The following is an 18,198-nucleotide window of genomic DNA, read 5'->3' as shown; positions in this document are numbered from 1 at the left end:
TGAGGAAATGAGCACCTTAGTCCTGAAGAGTGCTGTGCTCTTTGGTGTGCTGGGATGGTTGGTTGTGCCAGTGAGATGGGGGTGGTGGGCAGAATGAAGGGAATGCTACTGTAAAAGCTTTTCATTTTTTATTTATATTTATTCATTTATTTATTTTTTACGACAAGGTCTAACTCTGATGCCCGGGCTGGAGTGCTGGAATGCAATGACACCATCACAGCTCACTGTAGCCTTGACCTCCTGGGCTCAAGTGATCCTCCCACTTCAGCTTCCCAAGTAACTGGAACCACAGGCACATGCCACCACGCACAGCTAATTAAAAAAAAAAAAAAAAATCTGTAGAGATGAGGTTTCACCATGTTGCCCAGGATGGTCTGGAACTCCTGGGCTCAAGTGATCCACCCACCTTGGCCTCCCAAAGTGCTGAGATGACAGGCATGAGCCACGGCTCCCAGCTTGGAACAAAACTCTCGAAGAAAAAATTGGCAGAGCTTGTTGCCTGACCAAAAAACAGAAGCTGAATGAGAGAGATGCATTTAAAACAATACGAAACACTAAGGGTTCCCTGAATACTGTTGGACAGTGCAAAATGGGGGAAGTTAGGATACAAATCTAATTCTGTTCTACTGTAAGGCTCATGCCTTTTCACTAGACTAGTGCTGGTCCAACTGGTGTTCCATGGGCTACATTCAGACAGCAGACGTATTTTGTTTGGCTGCACAGCATTTAAAAAATGTAAATTGGCTGCCACTATGTAAAAATTGGAAGAGTTTATATGTAAGTTCAGATCTCTAGCTTCTCTTGAGTAACTAGAAGATCTAGCAACACTGGGTCAACATTCTTGCATGGCAGTAACTGCAGTTGAGTGACAGATACTCTTTAAATGGAGAGAGTATCTCCTATCTGGATAAATGGAGATGGGTATATGCTCCTTAATTCACCACAGTCTCTATGCATTACCTTCTTTGGCATTTTTTTTTTTTTTTTGAGGTGGAGTCACTCTGTCGCCCAGGCTGGAGTGCAGCAGCACAATCTTGGCTCACTGAAACCTCAGCCTCCTGGGTTCAAGCAATTTTCCTGCCTCAGCCACCCTAGTAAGTAGTTGGGATTACAGCCATGAGCCACCACGCCTGGCTTTTTTTTTTTTTTTTTTTAGTAGAGATGGAATTTCACCACATTGGCCAGTCTGGTCTCAAACTCCTGACCTCAGGTGATCTGCCTGCCTCGGCCTCCCAAAGTGCTGGGATTACAGGCATGAGCCACAGCGCCTAGTCTTCTTTGGCACTTTTGTTTAGCATTCCTGCCATACATACTATTATGATCTAACAAAGTACATAACATATAACAGGCATTTGGATACTTTTATTTTCATTTATTTTTTAGAGACAGGGTCTTGCTCTGCTGCCTAGGCTGGAGTGCAGTGGCGAGATCAGAGCTCACTGTAGCCTCGACCTCTCTAGCTCAAGTGATCCTCCCACCTCAGCCTCCCAAGTTGCTGGGACCACAGATGCACACCACTATGCCTAACTAATTTAAACAATTTTTTTTGGTAGAAGCTGGAGTCTCACTATGTTGCCCAGGCTGGTCTTGAACTTCTAGGCTCAAGCAATCCTCCCACCTCGGCCTCTAAAAGTGCTGGCATTATAGGTGTGAGCCACCACGACCGGCCCATTTGGACACTTAATACTGGTTCAGCAGAACTGAATGAATTTAATTGGAGAGGAAGTTGGGGTGAAGTCTAGGCCTCTGACTGTAATGAGAGGTTTGGCACTGAGGGGAGGCAACAGAACAGGGAGTACAAATTAGGATGAATTAATGACATGCTGGCAGGAGCTTGAGTAAAGGAAGAAGAGCACCGGGCCAGGGCCTGAAGTTTGGGTGTCTTACCACAGAGCTAAAGAAGAGTGGGCAATGGTAGAATAAACTAGAGAAGAAGAGGAGAGAAAGGCACAGAGGAACTTCAGCAACGGAATGCCAGGGAAGGCAAGGGAGCTGAGGGTTTGGGCAGTTGCGTCCAGTGTAGGGAAGAAGATCAGGGAGATAGACAGGCAAAAAGCCATGCAACAAGGAAGTAGTTAGGGACTTTCAGAGGAAGTTTGAGAAAAGGAGAGGAAGGTCATGGGTCTGAAGTTTAGCAGTGCAGTAGGGGCACTGGAATACTATCTTGGGGGTATGAGTGAGTGCTTTTTCAGGGGTCCTACTTGGGAGAAACATAGATAGACATTCATTTAATATTCATCCATTTCTTTCCAGCATAGTCATCATTCTGACATCATCTAAAAGAAATTAGTACCTGCATTGCATCCTTAAAGAAGAAGGGACCAAAAACATGTCCAAACTGTCTGTCTGTTCTAGTGGAATAAAACATTAATTTAATATGTATTTTGGACAACCACCAACCTACAGATTGGAAACTTTTCTCAAGGATATATCTCTCTGTATGTGGGCTATTGGCTTTGTGGATTTTCTGTAGTAAAATTAAAATTCTAGTTTGTTCTCCCTTATCACCCAGTGTCTTTCTGTGTGGCCTAACTGGCTGATTAGTGCATGCTTGGAATGTGTAAATTCATTTTAACATTGGCCTAGGGGCCTGTGTGGTAGCTCACCCCTGTCATCCCAGCACTTTGGCAGGCCAAAGCGGGGGGATCACTTGAGGCCAGGAGTTCCAGACCAGCCTGGGCAACATAGCAAGACTGTGTCTCTACCAAAAAAAAAAAAAAAAAAAAAAATTAGCCAAAGCAGGGTGACACTCACCTGTGGTCCCAGCTATTTAGGAGTTTGAGGTGGGAGGATCACTTCAGCCCAGGAGTCTGAGGCTGGAGTGAGCTATGATTGAGCCACTGCACTCCACTGCACAGAGTCAGACCTTGTCTCTGAAAAACAAAAACATTTGCCAGGTAAAATGTATCGAGGAAAACGAATTTTAAAATTACTCATTCCAGGCCAGGTGCGGTGGCTCACACCTGTAATCCCAGTACTTTGGGAGGCTGAGGTGGGCGGATCACGAGGTCAGGAGTTCAAGACCAGCCTGGCCAATATGGTGAAACACCGTCTCTACTAAAAATACAAAAATTAGCCGGGCGTGGTGGCGCATGCCTGTAGTCCCAGCTACTCGGGAGGCTGAGGCAGAAGAATCACTTCAACCGGGAGGCGGAGGTTGCAGTGAGCCGAGATCGGGCCTCTGCACTCTAGCCTGGGTAACAGGGTGAGACTCTGTCTTAAAAAAAAAAAGACTCATTCCAAAGTCCAATGTCAGACTTAGATTATCCATTGTTTTGGATGTAATCCTCTTCCTGGAAAACTGGCACAACCAATTACACATGAAATCCTTTCAACTCTGGTATTGGAGGTATAGGGAAGGACTTTGTTTTAGGAGACCCATAGTCTACCTCTATTGTTCTTGGAGTTAAACCACGTTGGTTTACATCCTGAATCTGCCACCTGTCAACTCTGACCTTGGGCAAATCAAGGGTCTGAGGGAGGAGTGCAGGCTCCCAGCGTTCCCACGGGGGTGGGGACGTGACGTATTCATCAGTTGATGAAGATAATGATACGTATTGAAAAGGTTTGTTCAAAGATTTAAATAAGACGATGAATATATTGAATTAATAATGAATGCAAGGCCTTAAAGGTGTTTTGAGGGTGGTGAAACTTGAATCTCTTATCAACTGTGCAAAAGTTACATTAATTTGAATGGCTATGAGTTTTGCAGAGGAAAGGTGGGCTTAAATCCCAATGCTAGACCTGGTGGCTAGACCTTGATTGCCACCGGGTCTAGCATTGGGATTTAAGCGACCTCTAAAAAAAAAAAAATCACGGAATCTCTCTTTGGCCTTCCTTTTTTGTTTCTCAGCAGTCTACCAAGCTACGAAGAACCTGAAAATCGGAGGTAGTATACCTTATTTTTTCTGAGAGCTTAAGCTGAGAGCACAGCCTCCCCAGGAGATTAGCGGCAGAGATCCGCGCGCCGGGAGAAAGGCTAGCCTCAGGGCGCCCTAACTAACCCCCGGGAGCAATCCAAACCCGGAGGCCGGCGGGGGAGGGGACAGCTGTAGGGGGCAGTGGGGATGGAAGCGGATGCTCCGGGGTCAGCTCCGGCACTCGCCAGCTGAGCCCAGCGCCAGTCTAGGTGAGCCCCACGGCGATGAGGGACGCTCGCCAGAAGGCCCAGAGGAGTTAGATGACGTCACCTCCAGGAGGACTCGCTTTTTCATTAATGAAACCGGCCGGCGCGGGCGCATGCGCGGCAGGCCGCCTACCCTCTCGCTTCCCCCTCCCCTTTCCCAGCCGCGCTCTCAGTCTCCAGCTCGCTCGCGCTCTCTCTCCCCGGGCCGTGGAAAGGATCCCACTTGCGGTGGGGTGTCATGGCGGCGTCTCGGACTGTGATGGCTGTGGAGAGACGGCGCTAGTGGGGAGAGCGACCAAGAGGCCCCCTCCCCTCCCCGGGTCCCCTTCCCCTCCCCCCTCCCCTCAGCCTCCTTGCCAAGGCCCCCTTTCCCTCTCCCCCTCCCGCTCGGCGCTGAGCCCCCATCCCCACCCCCGTGGGAACACTGGGAGCCTGCACTCCTCAGACCCTCTCCTTGCCTCTTCCCTCACCTCAGCCTCCGCTCCCCGCCGTCTTCCCGGCGCAGGGCGCCGGCCCACCCTTCCCTCCGCCGCCCCACCCTTCCCTCCGCCGCCCCCCGGCCCCGGGGAGGACATGGCCGCGCACAGGCCGGTGGAATGGGTCCAGGCCGCGGTCAGCCGCTTCGACGAGCAGGTAACGGGCCCGTGGCGGGCGGGAGGTGGGAGCGGAGTGGGGGTGGGGACAGAGTGGGTGAGGGGAGGTAGGAGCGGCCGCCTCCCCCGCGGCTGCCGCAGGCTCTGGAGGAAAGGAAGGGAAGAGAAGGGAAGGGGGGATAAGTGGGGGTGGCCAAGGCGGGAGGTGAAGGGTAGGAGGGGACAGCTGGGAGCTTGGGCACCCTTTCCCTCCTAAGTCGGGGGGTGGGGCCTTGTCCCTGACCAGCCTCCGACCCTCATCCCCTTTATCCCAGCCCTTCCGCTTGGGAATGGGGATGAGTGACCTGGGGGCACCTTTAGGGGCGCGCCAACTGGATTTAATAATTACCCCCTTAGTTTTGTTTTTGAGCAGAGGTGGGTAACGTTTAGGGGTTCTCTCTTCCTCTTCCCTCCGTGACCTTCCTAACTAGGGACGAGCGAACCCTAAGGCCTGTCTTATGTACCCTCAATAGGAGAACGATAACATTCCGCCCCTCCCCCAGTTTCTTCAGCTTCCTCTCCTGGAGGGGGAAGAGCAGAAGAAAGCAAGGAAGGCACAGGTTTTCTTACTTTCTGCTCCATCGTCTCATCCTGCCCCGAGAGCTTCAAGTGCACACTCACTGCACATCTTTGTGATGCCCTACAACGTCGTCCCCCATATCCTGATGACACAGACTGCCTTTTTTTTTTTTTATTGCCGTTTGCAGTGGAAACCGTGGTTCTGAAATATCTTCCCCTTCCTTGATAATTGCAGTGTCTTCCCCCCACCCTTTTTTTTGTTGTTGTTGCCAGCGGTCTGAGGATGTAATGTATTCTCGAGTGAGAATGTTGGGGAGTAAGGGGAGAAGGGTGAAAGGAAAGTGAGAAACTGCTTCTGAGCCACCGACAACAGCAAAGCCAGCTGGGATGTGGTCCTGGAGTGGAGCATTCTGCTAGTATTTGTGGTTGTTTTTGACTCTCTCCTGGTTGACAAGAGAACTTTCGTCGAGAATATTTGGGATGAAAAAAAAAGTTTTGTAGCTTGAGGAGGTGACTTTTTATCGCCTGAGTTTCACACAATAAATCCTGGGGCTGATTAGAATGAATGCACACATAGCATTTTGTCAGTGGAAATTGGTTTAACTTTGTGTTGCTGTAGGTAGTTGGGGATGGTTTAAGGGATACTTTCTGCAGCTGTGGTTGCAATGGGCTTCCTGTGATGGGGGAATTGTTTAAGATTGAGTCAATCTTTTGTTTACTGGATATAATGGTAAAACATTATGGGAGCTGAAGGGGTGGAGGAAGAGCTCTTCTCTTATTTGATGCGTAAACATTTCTTTACGGGACTCAAAGTGTTTCAGACCTACCTGGAAAATATCTTGGAATAGTTAGAGGAAATTGAGAAGAAGCTATGTAGATAAAATAGAATTATGAAGCTGTCAGAGACTTGAAGGAATTGTTTTATCCATTCGTATGCTTCCCGACCCAAAGGCGTCTAAACTAAACTACTAATCCATCTGAAGTTTAATGTTACTGCATATAAAAGATTACATTATTGATAGAGCGTTAGATTTAAAACTTGGTAGAAAAGACTCTCTGTAATTTTAAGAAAGGATTTAAAAGGCACATAGAAGAATCCCAAAGCTGAACCTTGTGGACAGCAGAATCTGGATGTAGGAAATTGAACAATCCACGCCGCAATTCTCCTTAAATTTTAAAAATTAAATTTTTTTTCAGTTTTTTCTTAATTTTATTTTTTTACTTCTTACCTGTTCATCTCTAGGCTTATTTACCATATTGGAAAAAGATACTTAAAAGAGGAATGATTTTGGGCTGGGTGCGGTGGCTCATGCCTGTAATCCCAGCACTTTGGGAGGCCAAGGCAGGTGGATCACCTGAGGTCAGGAGTTCGAGACCAGCCTGACCAACATGGAGAAACCTCGTCTCTACTAAAAATACAAAAATTAGCCGGGCATGGTGGTGGGTGCCTGTAATCCCAGCTACTCGGGAGGCTGAGGCAGGAGAATTGCTTGAATACGGGAGGTGGAGGTTGCAGTGAGCTGAGATCACACGACTGCACTCTAGCCTGGGCGACAGAGCAAGACTCTTGTCTCCAAAAAAAAAAAGGAGGAATGATTTTGACTGTATGCCCAGTAATGCAAGAAAGTGTTTCTCCTTCTGTCCCTAGCGTTAAAAAGACCTTAAGGCTTCGTTGTTTGTTATGCATATTGTGAAATCAAACTCACCACCATCTGTTAAAAATTAAGGACATTAGTTTTTAAAACAGCATTTTTCTGCATTCCTTATGTTGTAATTAAGAAAAAGATATATAGAGGAGATTATTCCTCACTTTCTTTCTTTTCTTTTTTTTTTTTTTTCTTAGACAAGGTCTTGCTCTGTCGCCCACGCTGGAGTGCAGTAGCTTGATGTCGGTTCATTGCAACCCCTGCTTCCGGCATTCAGGTGATTCTCCTGCTTCAGTCTCCCAAGTAGCTGGGATTACAGGTGTGCACCATCGTGCCTGGCTAATTTTTTTTTTTTTTTAATTTTTTTTTATTTTTCATCCTAATAACCAGGCTTTATTTTTTTATTTTTTTTATTTTTTATTTATTTTTTATTTTTATTATTATTATTATTATTATACTTTAGGCTCTATGGTACATGTGCGCAACGTGCAGGTAAGTTACATATGTATACATGTGCCATGCTGGTGCGCTGCACCCACCAACTCGTCATCTAGCATTAGGTATATCTCCCAATGCTATCCCTCCCCCCTCCCCCCACCCCACAACAGTCCCCGAAGTGTGATGTTCCCCTTCCTGTGTCCATGTGTTCTCGTTGTTCAATTCCCACCTATGAGTGAGAATATGCGGTGTTTGGTTTTTTGTTCTTGCGATAGTTTACTGAGAATGATGATTTCCAATTTCATCCATGTCCCTACAAAGGACGTGAACTCATCATTTTTTATGGCTGCATAGTATTCCATGGTGTATATGTGCCACATTTTCTTAATCCAGTCTATCATTGTTGGACATTTGGGTTGGTTCCAAGTCTTTGCTATTGTGAATAATGGTGCCTGGCTAATTTTTGTATTTTTAGTAGAGACGGGGTTTCACCATGTTGGTCAGGCTGGTCTCAAACTTCTGACCTCAGGTGATTTGCCCCCCCCGCCTCCCGAAGTGCTGGGATTACGGGCGTGAGCCACTGTGCCTGGCCTATTCCTCACATTTTTCTCTTAGAAAGTTAAAGGCTCTGACCTTGAGATGCAAAAATGTAAGGGTTTTCAGTGTTTAACATAAGGTACTTATATATATTAATTTATTATAGAAGTGATAAATGTTTAATTCAAATTAGAGTTCGTCTTACGGTTGAAAATGTCTTTTAGTCAGAAAACTGAGGCATGGGAAGGTTAAGTGACATAGATCTAATAAGAGCTTCAGTATGAAAAGTAGTGAATGCTTGACCATCAGGGAGATGCTTTTCCTAAGTATCCCATAGAATTTGTTCTAATCCATTAAATATATTTAGAAGAGTTTATTTATTTATTTTTTTTTTGAGACGGAGTTTCATGATTCTTGCCTAGGCTGGAGTGCAATGATGCGACCTTGGCTTACTGCAACCTCTGCCTCCTGGATTCAAGTGATTCTCCTGCCTCAGCCTCCCAAGTGGCTGAGATTACAGGCGCCTGCCACCACTCCTGGATATTTGTATTTTTAGTAGAGTGCTGAGATTACAGGCGTGAGCCATCGCTTACATTTTTATTGAGGGGAGAAAAAGCCCTGCATGTACCGAGAGATAGTTGTATAAGAATCTTAAGAGTTGGCCGAGCGCAGTGGCTCATGCCTGTGATCCCAGCACTTTGGGAGGCCGAGGCGGGCGGATCATGAGGTCAGGAGATCGAGACCATCCTGGCTAACACAGTGAAACCCCGTCTCTACTAAAAATACAAAAATTAGCTGGGTGTGGTGGCGGGTGCCTGTAGTCCCAGCTACTTGGGAGGCTGAGGCAGGAGAATGGCCTGAACCTGGGAGGTGGAGCTTGCAGTAAGCCGAGATCATGCCACTGCACTCCAGCCTGGGCAACAGAGTGAGACTCCATCTCAAAAAAACAAAAAAAAGAATAGTTTCAACTGTTTATAAAACTTTTGAATTTTGGATTATATTATCTGTACTTTGCTTTACTGGGCCCAGGGGGAGTTAAGCTTTTCCTTCTTATTACAGCTAAGAGTTTGCATGTTGGACCACTTACATCCCCAGGGAGCATGTGCATGTCTAAAGATGGCAACTCTGTTTATGATTGCTGTTTTGGTTGGATTTCTAATATTCGGTGTGATTAAAGCAGAAATGCATTTCTAGCCACTGCTGATTACAGACGTATTGCACTCTGATGGGTATCGCTTAGCAACTTAGTGCAGTAGACTCAGTTAAAAGAAGTGGATGTGTGCCATATTGACATTTTGAGCTCACATTCTTGTGGGTAATATAAAATTCCTTAACCTGATAATATTGCAGCTAAACCTAGTATTTAGGGTCTAAGTTGAATGAGTATTACCAATTTTAGAAGTAATCCCCTCCTTGGTTAGGGAAATGACAGTTGCACAGGTGGACAGCCAGAAAGCTGAATATTGTCAGTCAAATCTTACATCTCTCCTTAACCTGCCTTTGTGGTGCCAAATAGCAAGTTTCTAATTGAAACTGACAACTTGTAGGTGTGTAGCTTTTATTTTTTTGAGACAGAGTTTTGCTCTTGTCTCCCAGGCTGGAGTGCAATGGCGAGATCTCAGCTCACTGTAACCTCTGCCTCCCGGGTTCAAGCCATTCTCCTGCCTCAGCCTCCCGAGTAGCTGGGATTACAGGCGCCCACCACCACGCCTGGCTAATTTTTGTATTTTTATTAGAGATGGGGGTTTCACCGTGTTGGCCAGGCTGGTCTCGAACTCCTGGCTTCAGGTGATCCACCTGCCTTGGCCTCCCAAAGTGCTGGGATTACAGGCGCGAGCCACCACGCCCGGCCATGTGTAGCTTTTAATTGTGGTTCATTAACCCAGTTTCTAAGCAAATTAGAACCTTCTGTGTATCCCACCTAGTTCTGTATGCCCCGCTGGTTCCTGTAGAGCTTTATTTCTGAAAGGAAGTATGGGAAAACTGTGGATATTTGAACTTAAAAAAAAAAAAAAGAATTAAAAAGAACTCCATCCCAAAATGATTTGTTGTAAATATGTTCATTTAAAGCAATTATATTTTCCATATCCGATCAAGCAAAAGCAGTACATAAAAGCCAAAAAACCCCATTTAAAGAACATGTTATAGAGTAAACTCTGATTTTAGAGGTTGTAATAACATATTTGTTGTTCTCATACATTGAGTGTTCATCTGAATGTACTTTGAATATGCGGTGAGAGATTCACAGTATAAAATGATTGGCAAGTATCTTCAAAATTACAAACCACATACTGATTAGACAAATATATTTGCAAAACTCTGAAGCTTTTTGGATTTAAAAAATATCTCCTAGCCTCATTCTTCAAGCCTGGTCTGTAATTTTTATAAGGCCTTATAATAGTTGAAAATGAGTACTCTTTTTATGGTGATGAATTCTTTATGGTGAGTGAGAAATAATGCTTATTGTTCCAATTTTAGTATATGTGGTGCTGAAGCGAACATAATAATGCTTATTCTTTGCTTCGGAATTTTTTAATTTATTATTATTTTAAATTTTTATTTATTTTTTTTGAGATGGAGTCTCGCTCTGTCGCCCAGGCTGGAGTGCAGTGGCGCTACCTCAGCTCACTGCAACGTCTGCCTCCCTTGTTCAAGCGATTCTCCTGCCTCAGCCTCCCAAGTAGCTGGGACTACAGGCGCATGCCACCACGCCCAGCTAATTTTGTATTTTTAGTAGAGACGGGGTTTCACCGTGTTAGCCAGCATGGGTCTGAATTTCTTGATGTCGTGATCCACCTGCCTTGACCTCCCAAAGTGCTGGGATTACAGGCATGAGCCACCGTGCCCGGCCCAGAATTCATCCTTTAGAAAGATTTCTTCCAGCTGTTCCTCAGTTCTCTGCACCCCCTTACACTTTCCACCTTATCTGTCTGGGAACTAAGTCTTTATGTTGGCTGCTTTCTTTTCACTTTTCAGGCTAAGATTTCCTTTCTATTGGAAATCAGACGTTTACTTGGTTCTGCAGCTCTCTCTCTCTGGACCAGTCTTTTTTGTTGTTGTTGCCAGATACTCACTGCCTCTGCTGTTTATCCACCCATTTCCTTTATAACTCTGAAAAGTAGCTCCTGCCTCTGCTTTCCGTCTTGACTGCTGTTTTCTTGAAAGTGATTACTTCTGGCAAAACACAGTGGTCATTGCTTAGTTGTAATGCCACTGTGATGTTCCACTCCCCCCGGAAACCAATCTCTTCCAGTTCCCAAGGCACGATACTTTTCTACTGAATTGGAGTTCCTTAGCGGGGGTCTTAGTTTTGTTCTGCTATTCACTGCCTTTGTCCCTATCCTAGCCATTAGCTTTCCTATAGATCCTTGATTTCCTCATCTGTTGAAAAAGAAATGGCTAGAAAATCTTTTAGATTCTTTCAAGTTTAAATATTCGATGATTTTAATATTCTAACAGCATGTCTCTGTGACCCAGCAGTCTATTGGGAGCTGACCCCACTTAATTTACCAAACTCTTTCCCATTATGCGTCTGCATGCACCTATGTTCCAGGCAGGTCACCTCAGTCTCTTCTGTATGTATCATGCTTCTTCCCACTTCTTGGTCTTTATTTCTGCCAGTCCCTGTCTGAATGCTTTAATTCCTCCTTTGTGCTTTTCTAATTCCTGTCCATCCTTCAATGTTCAGCTCAGATTTCATTTTTTTTTGTTTTTTCCCCATGAGGTTGTTTCAGACTAAACTCTGCTATCTCACTTCTTGGTATCCTTGTTACCTGGAGTTTTACAGAACCACACAGTAAGTTTTCTTCCTTTAGGAGGATTGGTTGAACACAGCTTGGCTTTGTTTTCTTTTTTCTTGTCTTTTTATTAAATGGAGTGTATACTTTCTGAAAAGCAAAGAACCCTGTTTGAATTCTCTTCTAGTTACCCCAGTGCCCAGCACAGTCTTAAACACACAGAACATTGATGGAATGTTTTTCATATAATTCCTGGTTGAAGGGTAGACTGGCTAAATAAAAAAAGTGGTACTTTTGGCTTTGTTTTACTGAATTTTACTTCCGTGTTTGTAATAGCCTAGGTCTGATAAGTGATATTTTAACTAGGAATGAGTAAGGAAATTAGCATAAAGAAGGAATTTATACTTATTTATATTTCCTCCCATAGAGCAAACATGTTTTTTGAATCAGGTTTCAGATCTGATCAACTACTTTTGTAATTTTGGATTTGTCACTTACTGTTAGGACATTTTGCAATGGTGTGATAGAATATGAATGTGAAGTACTTCGAGAAGTCTAAAATTTTTCTAATATAAGATTTATATGTTTTCTTTATAGCGTATTATTATTATTATTATTATTATTATTATTATTATTATTATTATTATTTGTGACGGAGTCTTGCTCTGTCGCCCAGGCTAGAGTGCAGTGTAGCTTATTACTGGTTATTGTGTTTTCACTAAATAAGGGAGAGTAGGCCAGGTGCTGTAGCTTATGCTTGTAATCCCAGCACTTTGGGAGGTCCCTGTGGGAGGACTGCTTGAGGCCTTGAGTTCAAGACCAGGCTTTGCAACATAGTGAGATGCTGTCTCTAAAAAAAATTAGTTGGGTGTGGTGGCATGTGCCTGTAGTCCCAGCTACTCAGGAGGCTGAGGCAGGAGGATCACTTGAACCCAGGAGTTCAAGGATACAGTGAGCCATGATTGTGTCACTGTACTCCAGCTTGGGTGACAGAGTGAGACCCTGTCTTCCAAAAAAATGGGAGCGTGACTAGTCTCTGGATATTCCTTTGTATGTACCTTGGCCAATATATACCTTACTTTAGTATCCATTGACAAGATCTCTTTTTTCTTCTTCTTCATTTTTTTTTGAGATAGAGTCTTGCTCTGTTGCCCAGGTTGGAGTGCAGTGGCACAATCTCAGCTCACTGCAAGCTCCACCTCCCGGGTTCAAGCGATTCTCCTGCCTCAGCCTCCCAAGTAGCTGGCATTACAGGCACGTACCACCACACCTGGCTAATTTTTGTATTTTTAAAAGAGACAAGGTTTCGCCATGTTGGCTGCTCTCAAACTACTGACCTCAAACAATCCACCTGCCTCAGCCTCCCAAAGTGTTGGGATTAGAGGCATAAGCTATGGTGCTGGACTAATATTGTTACATTTTATTTTAAATGTTCCTGTTTTTTGCCCTACTCTTTTTATTTGACTTTTTAACCATTAGGAAATTAGATTCTTTTCTCAAATCTACTTTATTATTATTATTATTTTGAGACAAGTTCTCGCTTTGTCGCCCAGGCTGGAGTGTAGTGGTACAATTTTGGCTCACTGTAACCTCTGCCTCCCGGGTTCAAGTGATTCTCCTGCCTCAGCCTCCCAAGTAGCTGGGATTACAGGCGTGTGCCACCACACCCAGCTAATTTTTTTGTATTTTTAGTAGAGGCAGGGTTTTACCATGTTGGCTAGGCTGGTCTTGAACTCCTGACCTGAGGTGATCCGCCTGCTTCAGCCTCTCATAGTGCTGGGATCACAGGCTTGAGCCACCACCGTGCCTGGCCCTATTTTTGTATTTTTACTATAGACGGATGGGGTTTTGCCATGTTGGCCAGGCTGGCCTCAAACACCTGCCTCAGCCTCCCAAAGTGCTGGGATTACAGATGTAAGCCACTGCAGCTGGCCTTAAGTCTGCTTTTAAAAAATGTTTTGGCTGGGTGCGGTGGCTCATGCCTATAATTCAAGCTTTTTGGGAGGCTGAGGTGGGAGGATCACTTGAGCCTCAGAGTTTGAGACCAGCCTGGGCAACAGAGTGAGACCCTATCTCTACAAAAAGTAAAAAAATAAAAAATAAAAAAAAATCAGCCAGTGTGCATTGGTTAAAAATAAAGAAAAGAAAAAAAACCAGACAAATTAGCCTGGTGTGGTAGTATATGCTACTTGGGAGGCTGAGTCAGGATTGCTTGAGCCCAGGAAATTAAGGCTGCAGTGAGCCATGGTTGCACCACTGCACTCTGGCCTGGGTGAGACCCTGTCTCAAAAAAAAAAAAATTTTTTTAACATGGAGAAAGTATTTTTGTTTTTCATTTTTTATTTGAGTACAGGCCACTGTACCCAACCAAAAATTTTGTCCTTAAACAAAAGTTTAAGTCATGTAATACAGTAGTAAGAATGCCTTATTTTTTACATCTTTGTTCTTTAAATTACTCAGATTGCTATGGGGCATTTTTGTTGTATCTTTCAAATTTGGTATTCTGGGGTTCTATGTAGACTCTATATTGTTGCATTCTAACAACATACTTTTAAGGATAAGCAGTGTATTAATTAAAAATGTGTTTTCCACTTGTGTTCCTTAGGTCTGCGTATATTTTGGATGTGTGTGTATATAAGTCAAGGGACAGGAGGTATTGGAAGGCTCTAAAGGAAGTTTAAGGAGGAGAATGTTCTATAGAAGTGGAAGGGGAGATTTGTGGTCAGCTTAAACTGTTAAAAGGTTTGGGGTCAATACCGAAGCAGAATATGAGCATCTTAATCTGTTTCTTTGCAAAGGATTGACTTGTGTTTTTAAAAGTATTGGCTTGTTTCATCTGACATCTTTTAAAGTACCCCATTTTCTTGGGGGTGGGAAGGGAAAGATGAGACCATTTGTTTTAATCTTGAAGGAAAGAAAAGTGGTTTTACATTGTAGTGACTGTGAATTAAGTTTAAGGTCTCAGCAAGTTGTAAATTTCTGTATCATACTATGTGGTAGAGCCTTCAGTAAACAGAGTACTCTCAGGTGTTTAATGCTATAGGATATAAACTATAACTGCTATTTATAGTACCCTCGCTAAAGTCTCTTAAAGACGATCCATTTGACCACTTCAAATGTTATATGCCTGTGATATATAGTTATATTCTCCGCATATAACTGGTTTTTAAAAATTGTTTATTATTCATTTATTTTAGAAGTGAAGTCTCTCTTTGTTCTTCAGGCTAGAGTGCAGTGGTGTGATCATAGCTCACCATAGCCTTGAACTCCTGGGCTCAAGTGATGTCCCACCTCCCGAATATCTAGGACTATGGGCGTGCGCCACCATACGTGGCTATTATTTTAATTTTTTTTGTAGAGACGGTGTCTTGTTGTGTTGCCCAGGCTGGTCTCAAACTCTTGGTCTCAAGCAGTCTTCCCATCTTGGCTTCCCAAAGCACTGGAATTACAGGCATGAACTACTGTGCTGGGTCCTGAGTGGCTTTTGAGCCATTGACTATATCATCAAAAAAGCTTCTGTTGAGACAAAGCCTCAAGCTAATGTGGAGTTCATCCTACTAAAATGAAGAATTGGCATTACGTTCTAAAACTTTACATATTCTTACCATAAATGGTACTAATTACTTTGCAGTAGCAGTAACTTGAGGTGCAAACTTCCAGATTGCATATTTTCTTTAAACCATAGTCTGGCACTCACGGTTTGACTTAGGGTTGCCACTGCAGTCCACAAGCTGTCGCCTGCCCTTATTCATATTTTATAGCTTTGAATGTCTTATTCCATTGAACTTCAGATAACTTTTTTTTTTTGAGATGGAGTTTTGCTCTTGTTGCCCAGGCTGGAGTGCAATGTCGTGATCTGGGCTCACTGCAACCTCTGCCTCCCAGGCTCGAGATTTTCCTGCCTCAGCCTCCCGAGTAGCTGGGATGACAGGCATGCGCCACCACGCCCAGCTGATTTTGTATTTTTACTAGAGACAGGGTTTCACCAAGTTGGTCAGGCTGGTCTCGAACTCCCAACCTCAGGTGATCCGCCTGCCTTGGCCTCCCAAAGTGCTGGGATTACAGGCGTGAGCCACCGTGCCCGGCTGAGAACTTAACTTTTTCTGATGAAATTCTTTCCTGCTCCACCTAACTCCCATGTCCCACCCGCACCAGCAGAGTGGTGTATCTAGCACAAGAGGCGTGAAATTAATTTAGTAAATAGCAGGACTGCTAGAAACTTTTAAGGATTATTTAACTTATTTTTAATCAAAATTTTATACTCAGATAATGATCTTTTGGGAAGTTATGTCTCCTAATGATCTCAAGTGGTGACACTTTTCTGTTGACACGGTTTCTCTTGGGTAGTTCTCATAGTAATTTGGGCATGAGAAAACAACTTTTACCACTTCAGACTTGTGAGGGCAGCCTACTCTGTAGTAAAAGAAAAAGCTGTTGATTGTGCAACTTGCAGTGTGATCTTGGGGAAGTCTCAACCTCTCTGAACATCAGTCTTCTATGTTTTCGTATGTAAAATGGGCATGATACTTACCCTCCTCACATCATGGGCTTGTTTAATGACTTAGGTATGAATCGTACATGAAAGGAAGCTGTAAATAGTCATAAAAATGTGTTAGCATCTGTGCAGTATTTTTTCTATCCATTCTTTATAATTTGGTGGTTATTATTTCACTCTACATGAGAAAAAAGTTACAGAGGGAAAACAACATGTTCACAATCATATGATTATATAATTAACTGAGTTAAACTAGAGTATGGATGTCTTAATCCTTAGATCACTATCTTTCCAATAAATAGTTTTAAAAAGTCTAAAATTTTACTAACAGGTAGTACAAATATGCAAAATGAGGGATGTGTGATTGCCTCTTCACTCGAAGATGGTATATTATGTTTTTCCTTTTATGTTCATGTTAGAGTATCTGAATCTTTTCAAGTTGGTTAGCTGTTAGAAATAGACGTAAATTTTAAGCATTATATATCCTTGATTTCATTATGTATTATTCTCCTGGTCACTTTATCGAAACTTCTTCAGCTGTTAGAAATTGTAACATTGTTTCCCTTTTGTTTAGTTATATAATACACTTATTGTACATTCTTAAGTGAGAGAATAGAATTTGTGAGAATACCAACAGAAATATACATACAGCTATAAATACGAGATTATCATTCTTTCATGTTGGCATTGCACAGTCTGTTTTTGTAAAGTTGGTTTTTATATTCTAAGAACATTTTACTTAGAGTTTGATTACATTTGAGGCAAACTTTTAAACTTTGGTGGTATTTGAATGAAGATTCCTGGATGTGGTTTTTTTAATTGTTACATCTACTTTTTCAGTTTTTCTTTTTCCCTATAACAACTCTCAAATCCTTCATCTTGTCTTTTGGAGTATTTTTTTCTACTCTCCTGTCTTTATCGGTGCCTTCTATTCCTATCCCACCTTGGGTCTGGGAAAATGTTGTGCCTTTATGCTCCATGTGAGTCTTCTTCGTTTTGGGTAATGAGTGAGGAGGGAAAAAAAGGAAAGTATTTCTTTCCCTGTTATGTTTCAGTTTTTGGCCTCTGATAAGTGAATCTGCAGTAGGGAATGACAGTGATAGTAGGTTTTGTTTTAGTCATATATTGGCAACAAAGATCAATGAAGACCTGAAGCTCTTGTTCCTCTCGTGACACAAACTACCCACAGGTGCATGCCACCACGCCGGGCTAGTTTTTTTTATTTTTTGTAGAGACGAGGTTTCACCATCTTGCCCAGGCTGGTCTTGAATTCCTGGACTCAAGTGATCTTCCCACTTCGGCCTCCCAAAGTGTTGGGATTACAGGCATGAGCCACCGTGCCCAACCAAGATTCTGTCTCTGAAAAAAATAAATAAATAAATAAAATAAATAAATACATACAAATAAAATGAAAACATTTGAAGACATCTTAAGTACACCCTAGATTCCCACCCCCACCAAAAAATGTCATTGATTCTTCAACCATTTCTCAAGGGACACGTTTTTGAGACACCTCACTATCCTAATTGTTTTCCTTTTGGTGCAATGGTGGTCAGTACTCAGGCATACAGTTTTTTATCTTTCCTCTCAGTGCTGTATGAGGGCATTATATGAAACTTAAATGGATTTAAAAATGCTGAGCTTGCTGGACATGGTGGCTCACACCTGTAATCCCAGCACTTTGGGAGGTGGAGGAGGGAGGATTGCTTGAGCCCAGGAGTTTGAGATCAACCTGGACAACATAGCTAGTATGCACAAAAAAATAAAAAAAAGTAGCTGGGCGTGGTGGTGCACGCCTGTAGTCCCAGGTACTTGGGAGGCTGAGGTGGGAGGATGGCTTGAGCCCAGGAGGTTGAGCCTGCAGTGAGTGGTGTTTGTGCTACTACACTCCAGCATGGGTGACAGAGTGAAACTCTGTTAAAAAAAAAAAAAAAATCCTGAGCTTCAGGTACAGTATATTTTTGGTACGCATTTGATTACCAGTACAGTATACCTATCAAAAATGTTAATTCACATGTTTTAAAATAAAAAGTTTCAAACATAAAAGTAGAGAGTTTTTTTTTTTTTT

At 43.2% G+C, this 18,198-nt stretch overlaps 1 protein-coding gene and 1 long non-coding RNA gene across 4 annotated transcripts in view; one reads left to right on the top strand and one right to left on the bottom strand.

Annotated features, from left to right (window-relative positions):
• Nucleotides 1-111: 111 nt before the first annotated feature.
• On the bottom strand, nt 112-6,215 carry LOC112131909 (uncharacterized). 3 transcript variants are annotated; one of them, XR_008515526.2, is made up of 5 exons: nt 5,223-6,215; nt 4,597-4,863; nt 4,260-4,389; nt 407-499; nt 112-312 (listed from the first exon to the last, which is right to left on the bottom strand). It is a non-coding gene; the product is annotated as an uncharacterized LOC112131909 (long non-coding RNA). The 3 variants fall into 3 exon arrangements; XR_008515525.2 differs by lacking the exon at nt 4,260-4,389 and adding an exon at nt 2,755-2,873; XR_008515527.2 differs by lacking the exons at nt 4,260-4,389; nt 4,597-4,863; nt 5,223-6,215 and adding exons at nt 2,755-2,873; nt 3,899-4,250.
• Nucleotides 4,143-18,198, top strand: part of LOC100456550 (neurofibromin-like) — a 165,441-nt gene continuing 151,385 nt past the window's right edge. Inside the window, 1 exon segment of the mRNA XM_063718650.1 lies at nt 4,143-4,759. Coding sequence (XP_063574720.1) covers nt 4,181-4,759 — 579 coding nt within the window. The 5' untranslated portion in view covers nt 4,143-4,180.

Source organism: Pongo abelii, chromosome 19 (assembly GCF_028885655.2).
Source record: "Pongo abelii isolate AG06213 chromosome 19, NHGRI_mPonAbe1-v2.0_pri, whole genome shotgun sequence".
Classification (NCBI taxonomy): domain Eukaryota; kingdom Metazoa; phylum Chordata; class Mammalia; order Primates; family Hominidae; genus Pongo; species Pongo abelii.
Note: the sequence above shows the minus strand (reverse complement) of the source record. Positions and strands in the feature narration are given on the sequence as shown.